This window comes from Diaporthe amygdali, assembly GCF_026229845.1.
Source record: "Diaporthe amygdali strain CAA958 chromosome Unknown NODE_21_length_814164_cov_65_183785, whole genome shotgun sequence".
Lineage (NCBI taxonomy): Eukaryota > Fungi > Ascomycota > Sordariomycetes > Diaporthales > Diaporthaceae > Diaporthe > Diaporthe amygdali.
The window spans coordinates 5,121-21,542 of record NW_026517041.1 but is presented as its reverse complement, the minus strand read 5'-3'; the positions used below and the strand labels follow the sequence as shown (position 1 = coordinate 21,542).

Genomic DNA, 16,422 nt, shown 5'->3' with positions numbered 1-16,422 from the left:
GAAGTTAGATAAGTATCGTCCATCAAATGGATTTATAAATTTGTGGGAATTACTGGCGCAGAATCGTCAAATCAATCCATGGTTTCATCATCACTAGGATTTTCAAAGCATCAGCAGTATTAAGGCCCTGAAGGAAACCCACCAAAACGTTGAAGCTAAGCAACGGAGAAGCGGGATGAAGACTGAGACGTAAGTGGAAAATAAGAAGAGTAGTATTGACACCACGTCACTATCTCCAATCATTATCTGATGGGTGCTGGACGCAGAAGACCATCAGAGTGGGGACTGCCCAGGAAAACATATCAGTACATCGCTATCGTCGCTCACTTGAAATTTTGCATTGGTGTTTTCTTATCTCAGCTTTCGTCATCATTTCCTATCTCATAAGCTTTCGGCTACTCAAGGTGTCTTCAGTACGAGGCCATGATCAGACTTCACGATCCCGCCGAATATCACGACACACTCCCTTTTGCGCAACTTGTATGCTTGTGGAATTAACATTTCAAGACCCAAATCAATGATGGTGTTCATCTCTCTTGCTGTGATCATGGTCACAACCACATCCATATCCAATTGCAGCTCTGGCGAGCTTCGCCTTGCTCAGAGGCCTTGGCGCCGGCAGGAGATCGCGGCCCATCAAATCCGGCAGGGGCTTCCTCTCAGCCTTCTTGACAAATCTACCCGCCTCGAGATCCCGCTTCTTGATCTCAGCAGTGTAGATCAAGTTCAACCAATTCCCCAGGCGATAGCCGCCCTTGGCAATCTGCAGCTCAATGGTGGGAATGACCGAGTCGTAGTACGTGGGGTAGAGGTCGCTCATAGCCGTCAGGGCTGCAGCGCCGTCGGGCATCACGACACTGCATACGTAGGCGTTGGCATCGGTGGCCCAGGCCATCGCGGTGTCCACGGCTGCGCTGACGCTGTCGCCAGAGATCCAGCTTGCGGCCTGGGACTTGTAGGCGCCCGAGTTGATCTCCGCGGTGAGGTTGGTGGCCCAAGTCTTGGCATATGTCAGACTGCTCCCCCCAACGAGCGTCTGGGGAAGGTATGTGTCCCAGTCGGCATGCAGGTTGTCTGAGTAGCCCTGGTACGTGACAGAGACACCATTGGCACCCTTCTCGTACGCTTCGTCGTGAAGGGGTTGCGTGATGTCTCCGGTAAAGTGGACCAGAAACTTCAGAGCCTCGGCGATGTTTGCAGCGGAAAGACGAGCATCGCCCACTCGCTGTGTGTAGTTGGCAATGGCGGACACGGAACAGCCTGTGGAGCCACAGTCCCGGTCGTAGTCCACGCTGCAACTCGATGGCGGGCTATCCTCTGCGTCAATGAAGTGCAGAGGGGCAGACCACGCGCCAGCGGTCGTGGCGCGGTAGCTGTCGGCCCAGGAGGCGATGTTGGCCAGATATGAGTCTGAGGTGTCCGCGAGCACACCTTGAGCCCTACAGCAGTATAGTTGGTTAGCCGATATGGTCGCATGAACGTAGGTTTGACTAGAAATGAGAGACATACCAGGAAGCTACCTCGTCAGTGACATAGTTCTGTGCGATGTAGGCGATAGTAGCATGCCCAAGCGCGCCCCAAGCGTTCACGCCTTGCAAGGCAGCGAGGGTGAGAAGTACGGTGGAAGTCATACTGAATGATCTGACAGGCTACTGTACTGCGGCTCGTGGCAAGCGTGGGGTCAGGCAGGCCAAGACGGGTACGGGTAGAACCGCGATGATTGTCCGTGGATGACAGACATGATGCATGTCTTGGCAGATGAAGAGGACTTTATAGACGCTTTCTGACAGCAGTAAATTCATTGACATTGCCCTTATCATGTGCGAGATTGAACGGACAGCGGCATTGTGCTTGGATGGATGTCAAGTCATAGTCACCTACCTGATCTGGCAAGAGGATAACAAGCAATCCCTGGCCAGGGTTCGTTGCTGTCCACTAGTTGAGTGGAGATTCTAGACAGGGGCTGCCTGAAATGTGGACTGCACTGATTACTACGCAGCAAAGATATTGGGGTTCGGCGAATGAAATCTCCACGTGCCGGTACTCGATGGGCATGCAACCCTGAACGGAGATTCCAAAGGCGGTATTCAGGGAGGAGATTGGCCAACGGTCCGTCGACCTGTCACGGAGTGATTGCCGACTTCAGGAGGTCCTGAACATGGTTCTCTAACTGCTTCCATTGACCGAGTCGATAGAAGGACGCATAAAGTGTCGACATTGATCACAATTAGACACCCTCTAACTGTCACGAAGTGCGATCATGTTGACTAAAATTGACAAACTCAGTTAACGACGATAGCAAAGCCAATAGGGTTTGGATCATGATTTTGCTGCTCAACATACCCGAATGCTATGGAAGACGTGGTGTTCTGGTGACCTAGCTAGTAATAGCACGGTCCTACCCCTAGGTACGTATTCCGTCTGTATACATCTCAAATGACTTCTCGGCCGAAAAGCTGTTGCTGTGGAATGCCTTTGATTTCATGGAAGAATGGAATGTACACACTCTTCCACAACTCATATGTCAAACCCTCCAGCCAAATTCATCACACCTTCTGGATCAACGCTGGCCTTGATCGTCCTCAGCCTGGCAGCGTTCGCAGGCCCGTACAGCTCCTCAGCAGTCGTCCCATTGATCGCATAATTGGGGTATACCGCAGAAGTTTCGTCAAAGATGCCCTCCTGCCGCGCGACGTCCCTGAGCTGTGAAACTGCATTCACCATCATGTCGTTCCAGTATTGATCATCCGAGGAGAAGGTCCATGAGAAATAAAGATTCAGCTGCAAAGCAATTGGTCAGTCAACGTATGCTATCGAGGCCTGGAGATTTAGGTGCTCACCGGCAAGGGCGAGTTGTCGTGCGGGTATGCACCCTCGGTAGCATGCTGTCCGTACATGAGGAATGGCTCGATATCATAACTTAAAATCAGGCCACCATGCCCTTGAGCGAACAGTGCCTAGGTTCAATCAGCTCATTAGCTTTGACAATCATGACCGGTGTCATTCTACTCTCCAATGGAACTTACCGTGGCCTGATTCTTAACTGCAGCCAGAAAACCCGGTGTTGTCTTCGTAGTCGGCAGGCTATTGAAAGTTCCACGCGGATTTACAGACACAGAAGAGTCAACAGTCGACACAAAGTTTGAGAAAGTCTGTTGCTTGACAAGACTTATTGTATGGTCAACTCCATCGAACATTTCAAAGACGGTACCCGCATCCGGTCCATCGTAAAAGAAAAGAACCAGAGCGGAAGTGCCGATAGGTGTTGCATTAATGGTGGTGATAATCTGAGCTTTTGGATCGGTGTTGACATCCGAGAAGACCTGAGTCGCATTCAAAACGGCATCAACCTGGTCTTCTCCGTAGACTGTAAGTCCAGCCTGGATATAAAACCGTCAGTAAGCAGCAGCGATTTATATTGGAGAAAAAGAGCTGACACACATAGACTTGGTCAGTCTGTGGATGAGTAAGGTATACCGCAGAAGTGACCACAGCGAATCTGTTAAGACCACCCTTCAGTGCAAAGAAGAGATCTGGGTTTGTGTCTGCTGATGCACTAGAAATTGTCCCATTCTGAATCAGAACTGTCAGCTTGCAGACTGGACCAGACTCTAAGCTTGTTGAGCAAGCCCATGTGCAAAGACCTCACAGGTAGAACAACGTTGAAACTTTCAACAGTGTCGCTGGTGAGCCCGTATTGGTTTGTTTTCCTATGAACTTATGTCAGTCTATGATTCCTTTGCAAAGCAATGCGCAGAGTCATAAAACAAACCAAGAGTATCCACCACCGAGTGTAAAACCACCAACACCCGGCCCTTTGACTCGACCACCTACAACATTTACTCCTGTCCCATCCAGCTTCTCGTATACGTCAGCCCATGTGTTTCCCATGCCAATCTCAACCCTGGATTTATCGGCCGACAGCGAAACCTGGTTCATCCGTTTGAAGGCAATGTGGACCCCGATCGTGCTTGAGAATCCCTGGTTTGACGCATGACCTGCACTATACAAGGCGAATGGCGCCTGATGTTGTCCAATGGCTGTCATCTGCATGTCCGAGTTTCATAGGTCAGATACATCACTCTTTGACGAATCATTCAATTGGACGGGCTTCTCACGGCAATCGATACATCGGCTGGAGAGCCAACTTCGACAACGCATGTTGGTGTCTCGCTGCTTGATTCAAAGAACCAATGATGAGTATCATCCGTCAAGCTGAGCTCAACTGAGATTGCGATCAGTCGCCAAGGTCAGAACGCAGCCGTCATTTTCAATTCTCAGGCCTGGTTCCCATCAAGGCGAATAACTCACTGGTTCCATCAATCACAGAGCTAGCACTGGAGATCTGGGATTTGATATCCGCGCACGCCTGGCTTGCATGCTCGGCGCGGGCGTGCTTAGAGTGGATGTGGGCGAGGACTGGCGCTGGAACTGCCAGAAACAGATTGAGCAGTGTGGACCGCATGTCTCCAATTAAGGACGCGAGTCACGACTGATTATCGATATCGTCTACACGATTTTTGAAAGATTGGCTGCCTTTCGTCAGAGCGTTGAGGCTCGAAGGCGTTAAAAACACAAGGGCCTGCTATCCTCGGATGCAGACAGACCAGAGCATTCCATCAATACACTGCCATTGTCGACTAGAGACTCGACTATATGTATCCATTATTCTTGCACTTGCGGAGGATGATCATCCACCTAAACAACGTAGCGTGATGTGATCGTCAATAATCCCACGGCGCAATATGGCTACTGTGTTCGTCCAAGCGGGGATATAAATTACTATCAGATGGAAAATTTTCTGTTTGGGAATCTCCGAGGCCCGACCTGCCTCATTTTTTTTCGAACATAGAAAGCTGGGCGATTCCCAAGGCGCCAGTACTTTTCCCCGCTTCTGCAGGATCTCTTCTTTTACGAATACGATTCTGCTTGCGCAGGTAAAGTGGATGGGATGGACTCACCCTATACCAGATACTGCTAACGTCTGCTGATCATGCACTTGTTCAGAAATATCACGAATACGAAAACCTCAATTGGGTAACTAAATGCGAAATTATTGGAATAGGGACCTGACGATCATATTTCGACCTACAGATTTCTTCGCACGTGAAGCCGAGAATAAAGTCGTACGGGTGCAGTCAGGGCAAGCCAAGGCTTGCTTCTATGATATGTGATCCCGAGAATCAGTGAAAGCTCCGAAAGATTATCTAGTTTGTTGAATTCGACGCAATCAGCGGGACCTGGAAGTGACAGTGACTTCGATTTGCGGCGCAAGGTGATGTGGGTCCCTTTGATAGGTAGTGATGGGGAAAGAATCAACTTTTGTGCGGATTGTCGGGGGCAAGCGGTCTAGCAGGTTCGCCTTAGAGAGATATAAGACCTGCTAGCCAAAATAAGACCAAGCAATTAAACAAAAACAGTTACGCAGAGGGCCACCTGTGCAATACATATTTCCCCTAACTCCGTAACTATGATCCAATGTGTGCATAAGGAGTCTTTACATAGGGTTAGTCAGGCGTCATATAAGCTAGAGAAAGTTTCCCTTGAACTGATATTCCGATGGGAACAGCACGAGCCTTGGCTTCCAAGCAACCCAAGTTCGTGCGTGAAGCTGTCCCATCATTTGATTGCCTGCGAGCCAAAACCCGAATACGACTGCGGTGCAGCCCGTTTTCGACCAATCGATAAGTAGCTTCAGAAGACCACAAAATAGGGCTGTATCTTTGCACCCCTGTTTTGCGTAGACGACTCCAGTTTGGCTCATCAAAACATTGTCCGCACAGGTCATCGTCTGGATGCTACTGCATCTTCATTTCTCGGGGGAGTCAGAACAAATTACACCTATACAAGGCTGTGTGTAAGTTAAGCTTTTGCTGTAGATCAACGGATGGCATCGATCACGCGATGATACGCTGGTTTACCTGCTGCAGTGGCTATGACTGCACATGCTACTCCCCGCCTGTTCGCATCGGAAGAAGCCTCTGGCGATATGCCGTCACAGGGGCATCTACATTAATATTTTCACGTAGAATAAGCGAAGGGAAGAACCAGAAAGTCAGGGGATGCTGGATTTCATCGCGATACCATGCTCCCGCTATGTTCTAGGGTTCCGAGAGTCAGAACATCTGCTGGCAATAGCGCTGGAAGAGAGTCAAAATGAACTTGGTCTTGGATATCATCATTTGTGTCAATTCGAGCTGTCATTCGTGGTCAGAGACCCTGCCAACGGCGACTTTGTCGCAGCAGGAACATTTGCCGATTTATAAATCTGGCAGAACAAAGAATCAAAATCTTGCAATTGGCTGCAAATTGTCAGAACTTCAGCGAGGTAGCGCTGTCAAGACTCGAACCGGACATATCCAAGCCGAAAGGTTGGGACCAGAGTTCATCCCTTTCCCGCTCAGCAGTCGCAAGCCGCGCTCAGAGTCAAGATCTTGTAGAACGCTGAGCTGGTCATCACTAGGCCACGGAAATCATTTCCGCGTGTTGAAGCCTGGAGGAGCAATAGAGGTAGTACCAACATGTGTGATAGCATCAATCCTCAAAGCATCAATTCGGCGAGATATTTACGTATAAATTCACGTTTTACATCTCATGACTACAGGCATCAAGCTTCTGAATGGCTTCAAGTTGGGTTTGTACATATGTTCATCGTCTATGGTCTACATGGTAATTACAAGCTTAGAAGTTCTGCGCAATGCGCCTCGTTCGACCAGAAATCGAGCCCTCGCGGCTCAATTTTGTACTACTTCTCCTGCCCGACACGGTGATTTCAGGGTCTAGGATATCAGTAGAGACCGAGATGATAGACGGCGGCGCGTCGCTCGAAGTCCTGGGAGCCTGGACGCCCTCTACCCAGCGAGCAACCTCCTGGTCCAGCCTGCGCGTCGATCCTTGGCCCAGGCCCTTGACCCTGCGTTCCGGAGCAGCAGTGGTAGGGAAGGGCGAGAAGCGCGGTCCGGCCACGGGCTTCCGAGGAAGTCTCGCTGTGGGGGGCTTGGACCGCGGCTCGTCTATTGCCAGGCTGACTCTCTTGGCCCTTGTGTTTGAGGCCACTGGTGGCACAGACTTGGATCGTCGGACCTCTGCTCCCCAGTCGTCTCCAATATTGCCGCCTTGCTTCCTGATGCGACCGCGTTCCCGTGCGGGCTCTGGAAGGAATGATGATGTCCGTTTCGCCCTATCCCTGTCCATGACAATGTCCGCTGGTCCCACCATCGTGCTTCTTCTCCTCGGCCGTGAGAAGTTACGGACGAGTCGTGCCCTCGTGCTGTTGTTCCTCGCGAGAGGGTGAGCCTCTACCGGGATGATGCCGTCCTCATCCGTCTCCAGCTCACGAGGTCTGATGTCTGGGATCGGGACTTCTACAAAGTCATTTCTTGGCGACGGGGGAGCTATGTTCTGACCTATTATGCTGAAACGCCTTGAAATCTCTCTTGAAGCTCGAGGGTCGAGATCTGCTTCTCGAGCGATCAACGAATTCCTGCGTCGAGCTGCTGCACGGGCGGGCAGGTCGGTGAGATTTGGGAGCGTAGGGCGCCTTTGAGTTGGAGGCTTGAGCTGTGTCGCCGCAGGGGGCACCGAGGACGAGCGTTGCGGCCCAATAGACTGCCGACTTGCGGGCTCATTTGCTGGGGCAAATGTGTCGGGGACACGAGGAGCGAGACTCGGGTCAGTGGTCAGAGGCTGAGGGATCGCGGAGAGATTTGAGAACACTGTGGAGGCAGCGTTGCTTCGTGGCTGTAAAGTATCACGGTATGATTCTCTGGTTGGTGGCCTTTGGATGTATTCCGAGTCTCTAGTTGGCGGTCTCCAAGAAAAGTCGCCCTTGATGCCGGGGGAGTTTCGAGGGTCAGGAAGTGTCTCCCGAGAGCCGAAAATGGTCTCCAGCGGCGTGGGCACGGCTTGGCTGCGTACCCTCATGGTATTCCTCCTCGTGCTCATTCTTTGCTCGACTCGAGACGAACGGTCCGTCCATGAAGGTGCATTGTTTTGCCCTACGGGGCTCCCGTCATCTGATGACTCGGGTGTGTTAATCCGAGATCGATCGAAAGATTCTCGCTGTAATTCCACCACGGTGTTTCTCATCTCCTTCTTGTTCTCTCTATTGCCTTCCGGTGGATGAATTCCCTGCCTTGAAATGCTGAGGTCAAATGTGTCATTTCGACCCCCCTGCTCCGTTGCAGTGATGAAGCTCCGTCTCGACAGAATTGAAGTCGCGAATGGGCGGTCGGTGGTTTCGATTACGATTAATACAACTAGTATAGACAACCTGCGCAATCATGTGTGATTAGTTCGTGAACTCTTCTCATGTTCATGACAGTAGTAAAACTCACAAGGCCACAGATGCAATCAGTAGTTGGATCCAGACCACATTTGCCTTGAGCCCCCTCCCTAGATTAAAGCCAACCATGGCTGCGACGATTGCGTTCATGACGACTGTCGCAATCCAAACCGGCACGCTCAGCCGTGCGATTAAAACGGACATGGCCGCGAAGAAGTATCCATGTATCTGCGGGCTGCCATTCTGAAGACTCCGGACGTACTTTTCCCGCGACGCGAATACATGCATTAGGATGTAGACATTGCCGATACAACTGGAGACAAATAGCAGTATTCTTGACACGAGGTCTTGCCTTCCTGCAATCGATGTCTCTAGGCCGAAGCGAACGACAAGCACGCTGATGGTGATCCCGCACCCGGATGAGAGCAGGTGAATAACCAATGCGAGGAGGATCAAAATCGGGCATGCGCGCCGGCGCCTTTTGGTCCCCGACTTCTTGTCGTTGGCATACTGAAGTATCGAGTCCTCGTTGCTGGCGGTTGAGATTCGCTCATTATTCCGGGGGTCCATTGGCGTGGTCCCTCAGACAACAGCCTTTGTCATATGCAGGTCCCTTGACTCTGACAATTCTTGGCTATCGCCATGAAGATTTGATTTCGGACTGGCGATGATGTATTTTGACCGGCGCGGACGGTTTTGATTTGTGACGAGGATTATAATAGGAAAAGTAAATGAGTTCGGACCAGCCCTCGCGAGGTATTTACTAGTCTCCGTAGTTGACAAAGTACTCAAGTCGCGTGAAAGGTACAGTAACAAAGCGAATCAACACTGGATGATTAAGTTTTCACCGAACGTCATGTAGGAAAGGATCCAGCCCTAGGGAGCAACCATCTAAGCTTTTAGGATGTGAAGGACGATGCATGCATGCAGCTGGTCACATCCAATACATGACACAGACCAAGTGCAGGAGCTAAAACATGAAGCAATGAACGCATGCAATGCCAAGACGGATCCGACCGTGGTAGAAGGAGCTCAGGCGTCTCGACAGGTCTCGACAGGGCAGCCAGTGGACCCTGTCACATCCCGGCCCTCCTTGTAGAGTTGCACGTACCAAACATGAGAACTCTCTGCGCCCAAAACCAACAGCCGCTCATTTTGTTGCACACGAGCAAACGAGCACGCAAAGTTTGGGTCGCTTCACAGATCAGTCATTTCTGGCAATTAAGCTCATCATGATTTCGGAAGTTAGAAGTATCTATGCCTTGCCGGTCGTGGCAGGGCTAAAACGCTTGGATACCTGCCAGGCAACCTGAGACATGAGCAGGGACCTCCGACGACTCGGAGACGCCTGGCGACAGGGGACCTTGGCAAGACATTTCACAGAGCAACGAGAGCCCAGAGCGAATCAACAGTGCCATCGAATCTTAGCATTGAGCGAACCGAACGGTCTTGGCGCTTCCGTTCACTTTCAAAGGATGGCTCTTGTCGAATCGCGATGCACGGTAGTTGCAAGTTACTTGGCTTTATACATTCGACCTGCGATGCGGACAGGTTCAAGGTTGAACCACGCTTGACTTTCGAGCTTCCAACCCGTCTCATGATGCGCACGACAGCACAGAGCTATCGCGAAGTTGTGTTTCCTAGCCCTATCGACTACACAGTATGTGCGATTTATCCCTCACCAGTGTTAATCAGTCAGTCTTCGCCACCTCCTTCCAACGTACCAACAACGATGTTTCATGGCTAGCAGCTCACGACTCAAGGGCAACGCGGCCTGTTCATTGCATAACTGGGCATCTGCCAGTCGCAAAGGCTCCTGGTGTGCCCTGCCACAGGGATCCTGCCTTCCGTCCACCAGCTCGGGACCTATTGCACATCAGACAGCCCGGATCCACGGATAGGTCCGAGACTTTGTTCTCGCCGGTGTCAAGGACATCCCCACGACACATCCGTGCTGCTTATGTGGCCTTAGTATATTATATGGAAGAGACGCCTGATAGCTCGCGTCTACATTCCCAGAGGCGTGTTATGACGCCGCTACATCAATACTACACTCACGAGGACGGGAATGTGGTCCCGTATGATCAAAGATGCCTCGTCTAGCCTCAGAAGGCTGGCACAAACTAGTCTGATATGTTCATCCGTTAATCTCACGGGTCTGTCACTACCGCGCCACACGTCAGTGTGAGGCGCTTAATATAGGCCCATCAGACGTTCCCGCTATGACCCATGTGGCTTCACTGAAGACGTGTAGCATGTGTTTCCGAGTCTTGTCAACATGTGAGAAAAGCTCCGGGCATGGCCGAATGTGACTCTGGCCGGCCGATCCAATCAACATAGAATGGCTTTGTGTTTTGTCATAACGGTTGTAGTGGGAAGGGACCTTGTCCTGAAGCAACGCATAGGTGACGTAAGCTACTTTGTCCCTGATTGCAACATGCCGGTGGTGTTTGTAGAAGGCTGTTTCGCCTTGTACAGAGCTTGAGGGGCTAGGCTGATTGTCTTGAACGGTCAGACGGCACGGTTTCCCGAACCTACACATCAGCCTCATGACTCTCAAGATTGTACTTTGCCTAAGTGCGGGGCGGAATTATTGATGAGTTGGCATTTTTTGAGCGGATTCAATACCACGAACAATGTCACTATCTTGATTTCAGACAAGACTGCTATGTTCACTCTTCGAGCCTCACGGGTCTCACGGGCTTCCGGTATCACTTGAAACTAGCGAGCCATTTGTGAGCTGCGACGACGAGGCATTGTGCATTGCGTAGAGCATACTTCGCGGCAGTTGCCCATTCCATATCACAATGGAAGCAGGCGAGTGTACTCTCCGTCCGTTCAAATTACTTACTATGTCTCAAAAAACGACGCGACAAATGTATACAAGTGTAGACCTTCCAGTTCTCTCCAAAGCTTGTGTGAACATGCCTTTCTGAACACTTCATCCCGACCCATTCCTCGTTCAGAAGACTGCAATTTGTTTAAAGGACGCAGGGAACGCCTTCAATCGGCATCCCAGTCCTCGATGTGTTGCGAATGGACACATTGTTTGAGCAACCACTGATGACAACAGCCTGGTTCGCAAACTAATGTAAGAGAGCAACATCTGTCCTATGAAGATTTTTGTGTAGGAAAAAAGGATTTGGACGAGGCTAGCTCGGTCTCACAGACGGGAGACACTTGTAACATAATTCAGCTCGGGATAACTTCATTTGATTCCCAGCCCTCTCGGGATAGATATCTCTCGCAATCCTCAAAGTGCCAACATTGGAACCCAACACCACCAATCTTCCGTATTCTGACATTTTCCTAGCTTACTCTGGAAGGCTGCGTGCGTTGGCGGACATGGTCATTTGCACACACGCTGAGTGGAGAGAGTGGATCACCCAGACCCAGTCAGTGCCTAACAGACTAAGGTCGCTACGACGGAGCTTCACTCCGATCTTATCACCGCCAAGCCAAGCGGCCAGACTCGGCTGGTCTGCGGATCATGGCCCCTCTTAACATTTTCTTCCCCAGATTGCCGGGACATATAACCAGTGATTTGCAACACCGGTTGAAACGAAGTCGCCCATTTTCTCGTCACATTAGTCCTTGTAATCTTCAACAGGATGGGTGTTGATGACCAAAGCGCCGCCGAACGCCTCCGATCCCGGAAGCCGGTGCCCAAGCCGGTGCCGGCATACCTGCCCTCGGCCGGTTCGCCGCTGACGGTGCCTCGAGACTTGTATGAGACCGTTCAAAAGGCACCGCGGGTTCTCATTGAGGAGTTTGTCTTACCAATCCGTTCAGGGAAGGCTTGGAAGGCGCCTGCTGGCTCCATCGTTCGGATCAGCACCCCTGAGGGCCCCCAAGTCGGTAAGTCAACATACTCTCCAGGCATTTGTTGTAGAGGTTGCTTGAGACACCATGCAGCAAATCTTCACTGCCTGGTCGCTTTGCTGACAGGTCGTCCCTACCAGGTGATCTCAACATATGGAACGCCCACAACCCTCGAGAGCGGTTCTGGGCAAGCCGGACCAAGCAGCTGCACGCCTCCCATGTAACAACGCACGACAAGCTGTGGTCCTGCTTGCCGTACATGAGACCGCTGGTCACCATCATTGCGGACAGCCTCTCCTGGTACGGAGAGGATGAGCATGGGGGCCGCGTGCACGACCTGCTCGGCACTCGTTGTGATCCCTACATCAACACGGTGCTCTCCGGCCAGACCTACGATTTTCACTGCCACTCTAATCTAACGCGGGCGGTTGTGCCGTTCGGGCTCAACGAGTCTGATGTTCATGATGTTATCAATCTGTTTCAGGTCACAGGACTGGATGAGAAGGGGAGATATTTCATGAACCCTTGTCCAGCCGAGGCTGGGGATTACATCGAATTCCTGGCAGAGCAGGACGTACTTATGGCACTGAGTAGGCTCTTTTCCTCTGATGCATTTTTGCCCAGTTGGGCTAATTTGACTGAATTACAGGCACCTGCCCCGGTGGTGATCTCTCACTTTGGGGATTCGGCAGTGACAGCGAGAAAGAAATGATCAAGTGCTGTCGACCTCTAAAAGTGGAAGTCTTCAGGTTGGAGAATGAGGAAGTGCTAACCAGTGGCGGATGGAAGCCGGCTGAAACTTCTCGATACCAAGGGAAGCACGGTATGCATGTGCCGATTGGGGAGCATGAGGCCAACCGTTAGAGGACGTCAAGAATGTATATCGTGCGACAACCCTTTTCCAATTACTGGTAGTCCAGGGGCTTGCCAATCCAACTAATGAAGGACCGTGCTGCAAGGATACGCGACTATTGCTTGATATGCCTTTGGCCTGTTGACCTTATTGACATGATATCGACGCAGTTCTAATATCAACAAAGGATAATGCAGCGCTGAGTGATTCAAGTTCAGAGTGTGGCCACTGGAAACGGAAAGGAGCTCTTTGTTTATTTGGGGGGGGGGGGGCTTACCCTTGTCAGGGTTTAGACAACACGCACTGAAAGTAATTAACGCGTCGCGCTAATCTGCAAAAGTTCCTAGGCAGCGACACGAGCGGGCCCACTTCAAAGACTCTCTTCTTTTGCAGACCTCTCATGCCATTACATTAGGTTTCGAGGACTTCTTGCTGGGTTCAGAGAACAACTTCGCAAACGGCAAAATGGACGAGGTTTTGTTGAAGCAGGTGGGAGCTCGCGGGAAGAGAAGCTCTTTGGCCGGATCATCAAACGGGCCCAGCTCGCCTCCGATCAACTCTCACCTAGGTCAAGATGGAACTACAGCCCACGAAGAGCTCATCCAAACGGTGATAACATACGTCAAGGAGTACATGTCTCATTACGATCCTTCGCACGACTATAACCATATTCAACGGGTCCAGCGATTGGCGCTGCTCATTCTTGAGAAGGAAAGTCAAGCCGAGACAATTGTCAAAACGCCGTACGACAAGACTATATTGACCCTCGGAGCTCTGCTGCATGATGTCGGCGACCGCAAATACCTTCTGCCTGGCCAGGACTCAACCACTCTCGTCAGGGACGTGCTCCTCGAGAGGGGCTGCTCCGCCGATCTTGCAGACAAGGTCCAGGATCTCGTCCTGCATGTGTCATTCTCCAGCGAGAAGAAAGATCCCCAGAAGGTTCTCGACAAGATCGCCTCCATACCAGAACTAGCTATTGTTCAGGACGCAGACCGGCTCGATGCCATCGGTGCTGTGGGGATTGCTCGCTGTTTTACATTTGGCGGCGCAAAGATGAGTGAGCGCGGTCTGAATGGCTGCGTCGAGCACTTTGGAGAGAAGCTGGAGCTATTGGAGGGCATGATGAAGACGGAAACTGGTAGACAGCTTGCCAGGGAGCGCACTGAGAGGCTGAAGGTCTTCAGAGGCTGGTGGGAAAGTGAGAACTTGGGTTTATCTTGAGGCGTTGCGAGCCCGAGTCGTTTGACGGGTAGAGCCATGCAAATAGACATGTAGGTAGTGGTCACCTGGGAAGTACAAAGAAGAGCTCTCAGCCAAGCTGTTCTAAATGGCGTATAGAAAGAGAGACGGCAAGTTACACAAAGAACTCCATCATCCGAGGCATTTTCGGACTTGGTATTTTATCAGATGTTATCCTGACGGATCCGGTCACGGAACAACAGAGCACATGCTACAAGCATACCTTCCCTGTCTCTCGGTAGTTTGGACTTTGTAAAGCACTGTAGATTATATAACAAATAGTAAAGCATTAATAAAAGCATTATTATTCTAGCTAAATTCACTTTAGTAAAAAGCAAACCCTTAAAGTATAATTTATAAGTGCTCTAATAGGTATATACTTTCCTATAATAGCTTTTAGCAGCTTATATATATACTAAATTTATAATATACCTTTTAAATACTATTAAGCTTTTATCTAAAAGTAATTTAAAATTAATTATTATAAATATAGCTAATTAAAAAGAATTTTAATAAAAAAAATATTAGTTTAATAAAATATAATACTTTTCTTTAAAAAAGTACTTAATAATTATAATAAAGCACTTAATAATAATAACTTTAAAGCATTAATAAGCTTAATAATAGTATATACTAATTATTACTTTAAGTATAAAAATAATTTTTTAAAATATACGCTTTAATTTTTAATTTTTTTTACTTATAATTATTAATTATATTAATAATAATCTTTTTTTTATTATTTATTTTATAATATATAATACTTTTCTACTTTTATTTATAAAAACTTTATATACAACTATTTAAATTATAACTTTTATAAGCAATTAGTATATTTTAAACTTATACTTTTATAAAGTAATTTTTTTAAATTATTACTTATATACTTATTAAAAAACTTTTTTATTAATCTTTTTTTATTATAAGCTATATTAATAAAAATTATAAATAGCTAGCTTATTATATATTAAAAATTATTAAATAATATATTTTTTAACTTTTTTATTAATTTTAAAATACTTTACTTTTTTTTTACTTATAAGTATTTTTTATTATTATTTATTTATTAAAATATTATTAATATATTTATTTAAATATAGCTAAGCTTTTAATTAATAAAAAAGTTTATATTATTACTAAAAATAAATATAAAAATATTATAAAGCTTTAAAAAAAAAGCATTAAAAAGCTAAGTATAAATAGCCTAGCTTTTTTTAAAAAATATGCTTTAAAAGCTTTTTATTATATTAGCTTAAAATTTTAAGTATTTAATTATATTTTGCTTACTATTATTTATAATTATAAAGCACTTTATAAATTATTTTTTAAAAGCAAGCTTAAGCTTAAAGCTATAATTTAATATAATAAGCTTTATTTTATTTATATATATTTATTTATTAATAATAAAAGTAATAATAGTTATTTTAATTATTTTAATAATAGTAATTATTATTTATAATATACTTATAATAAAAAATATACTTTTATTTTTATTATTTTATATATTAATATTTAAGCTTTTTATAATATAATTATTAATTTTAATAAAAAGGTTTTTATGAATACTTATACTGCTTAAAAAAAATATTTAAAATAATACTTTATTAATAAGCTTAATAATATTAAAAGTAAATATAGCTTATTTTTTATACTTTTAAATAATAGTTTTAAAAAGTATAATAGTAATATTAAGAATATTAATATAAAAAATGCGCTTAAAAATAACAGCCTATTAGTAAATAGTAATACTATTAAAGCTATTAATAAATATATTAAGTTATTTTTAAATATATTAATTAATTTTAATATTAAAAAGTATACTTTTTAAGCTTTTTATAATTTTTTAATTAAAAGCTTTAATAAAAAAATTACTTACTAAATTTAAATTATTAGCTTTAATAATATTAAAAATATTAATAAAAAAAATTACTATATAGCTAATTTTAAGCGCTATATAAAGCGCATTTTTACCTATATAATAAAAAATATAATTAAAAAGGTATATAATACCTTTATATAAAGCTTTATAAATTATTTTTACTTAATATAATATTGCTTTTTAAAATTATAATATAGTTAATATTTTAAATATTTAATTATTAATAAGCTTTTATAAGCTTAATTAAATAAAATTTATTAGTATTAATATATATTATTTAACTTAATTTACTAATACTTTTATATTATAAAAGTTTAAAAGTAATTAAAAGTATTTAAATTA

The 16,422-nt window shown here is 46.4% G+C and overlaps 4 protein-coding genes across 4 annotated transcripts; 1 reads left to right on the top strand and 3 right to left on the bottom strand.

Moving 5' to 3' along the window:
• Positions 1–514: 514 nt before the first annotated feature.
• On the bottom strand, positions 515–1,631 carry J7T55_001383 (uncharacterized protein; the record flags this gene model as incomplete). The annotated part of the gene is made up of 2 exons (XM_053145474.1): positions 515–1,439; positions 1,510–1,631. 2 exons carry the CDS (start codon positions 1,629–1,631, stop codon positions 515–517), a joined length of 1,047 nt encoding a protein of 348 aa, XP_052991646.1.
• Positions 1,632–2,517: 886 nt separating this feature from the next.
• J7T55_001382 (uncharacterized protein) lies at positions 2,518–4,465 on the bottom strand (the record flags this gene model as incomplete). The annotated part of the gene is made up of 8 exons (XM_053145473.1): positions 2,518–2,781; positions 2,841–2,957; positions 3,027–3,380; positions 3,442–3,573; positions 3,650–3,710; positions 3,773–4,023; positions 4,119–4,225; positions 4,312–4,465. The coding sequence occupies 8 exons, from the start codon at positions 4,463–4,465 to the stop codon at positions 2,518–2,520; spliced, it is 1,440 nt and encodes a 479-aa protein (XP_052991645.1).
• Positions 4,466–6,681: 2,216 nt separating this feature from the next.
• On the bottom strand, positions 6,682–8,854 carry J7T55_001381 (uncharacterized protein; the record flags this gene model as incomplete). The annotated part of the gene is made up of 2 exons (XM_053145471.1): positions 6,682–8,272; positions 8,337–8,854. 2 exons carry the CDS (start codon positions 8,852–8,854, stop codon positions 6,682–6,684), a joined length of 2,109 nt encoding a protein of 702 aa, XP_052991644.1.
• Positions 8,855–11,895: 3,041 nt separating this feature from the next.
• On the top strand, positions 11,896–14,443 carry J7T55_001380 (meiotic chromosome segregation protein; the record flags this gene model as incomplete). Its single annotated transcript, XM_053145470.1, has 5 exons — positions 11,896–12,142; positions 12,247–12,696; positions 12,756–12,929; positions 13,375–14,160; positions 14,301–14,443. The coding sequence occupies 5 exons, from the start codon at positions 11,896–11,898 to the stop codon at positions 14,441–14,443; spliced, it is 1,800 nt and encodes a 599-aa protein (XP_052991643.1).
• Positions 14,444–16,422: the final 1,979 nt, after the last annotated feature.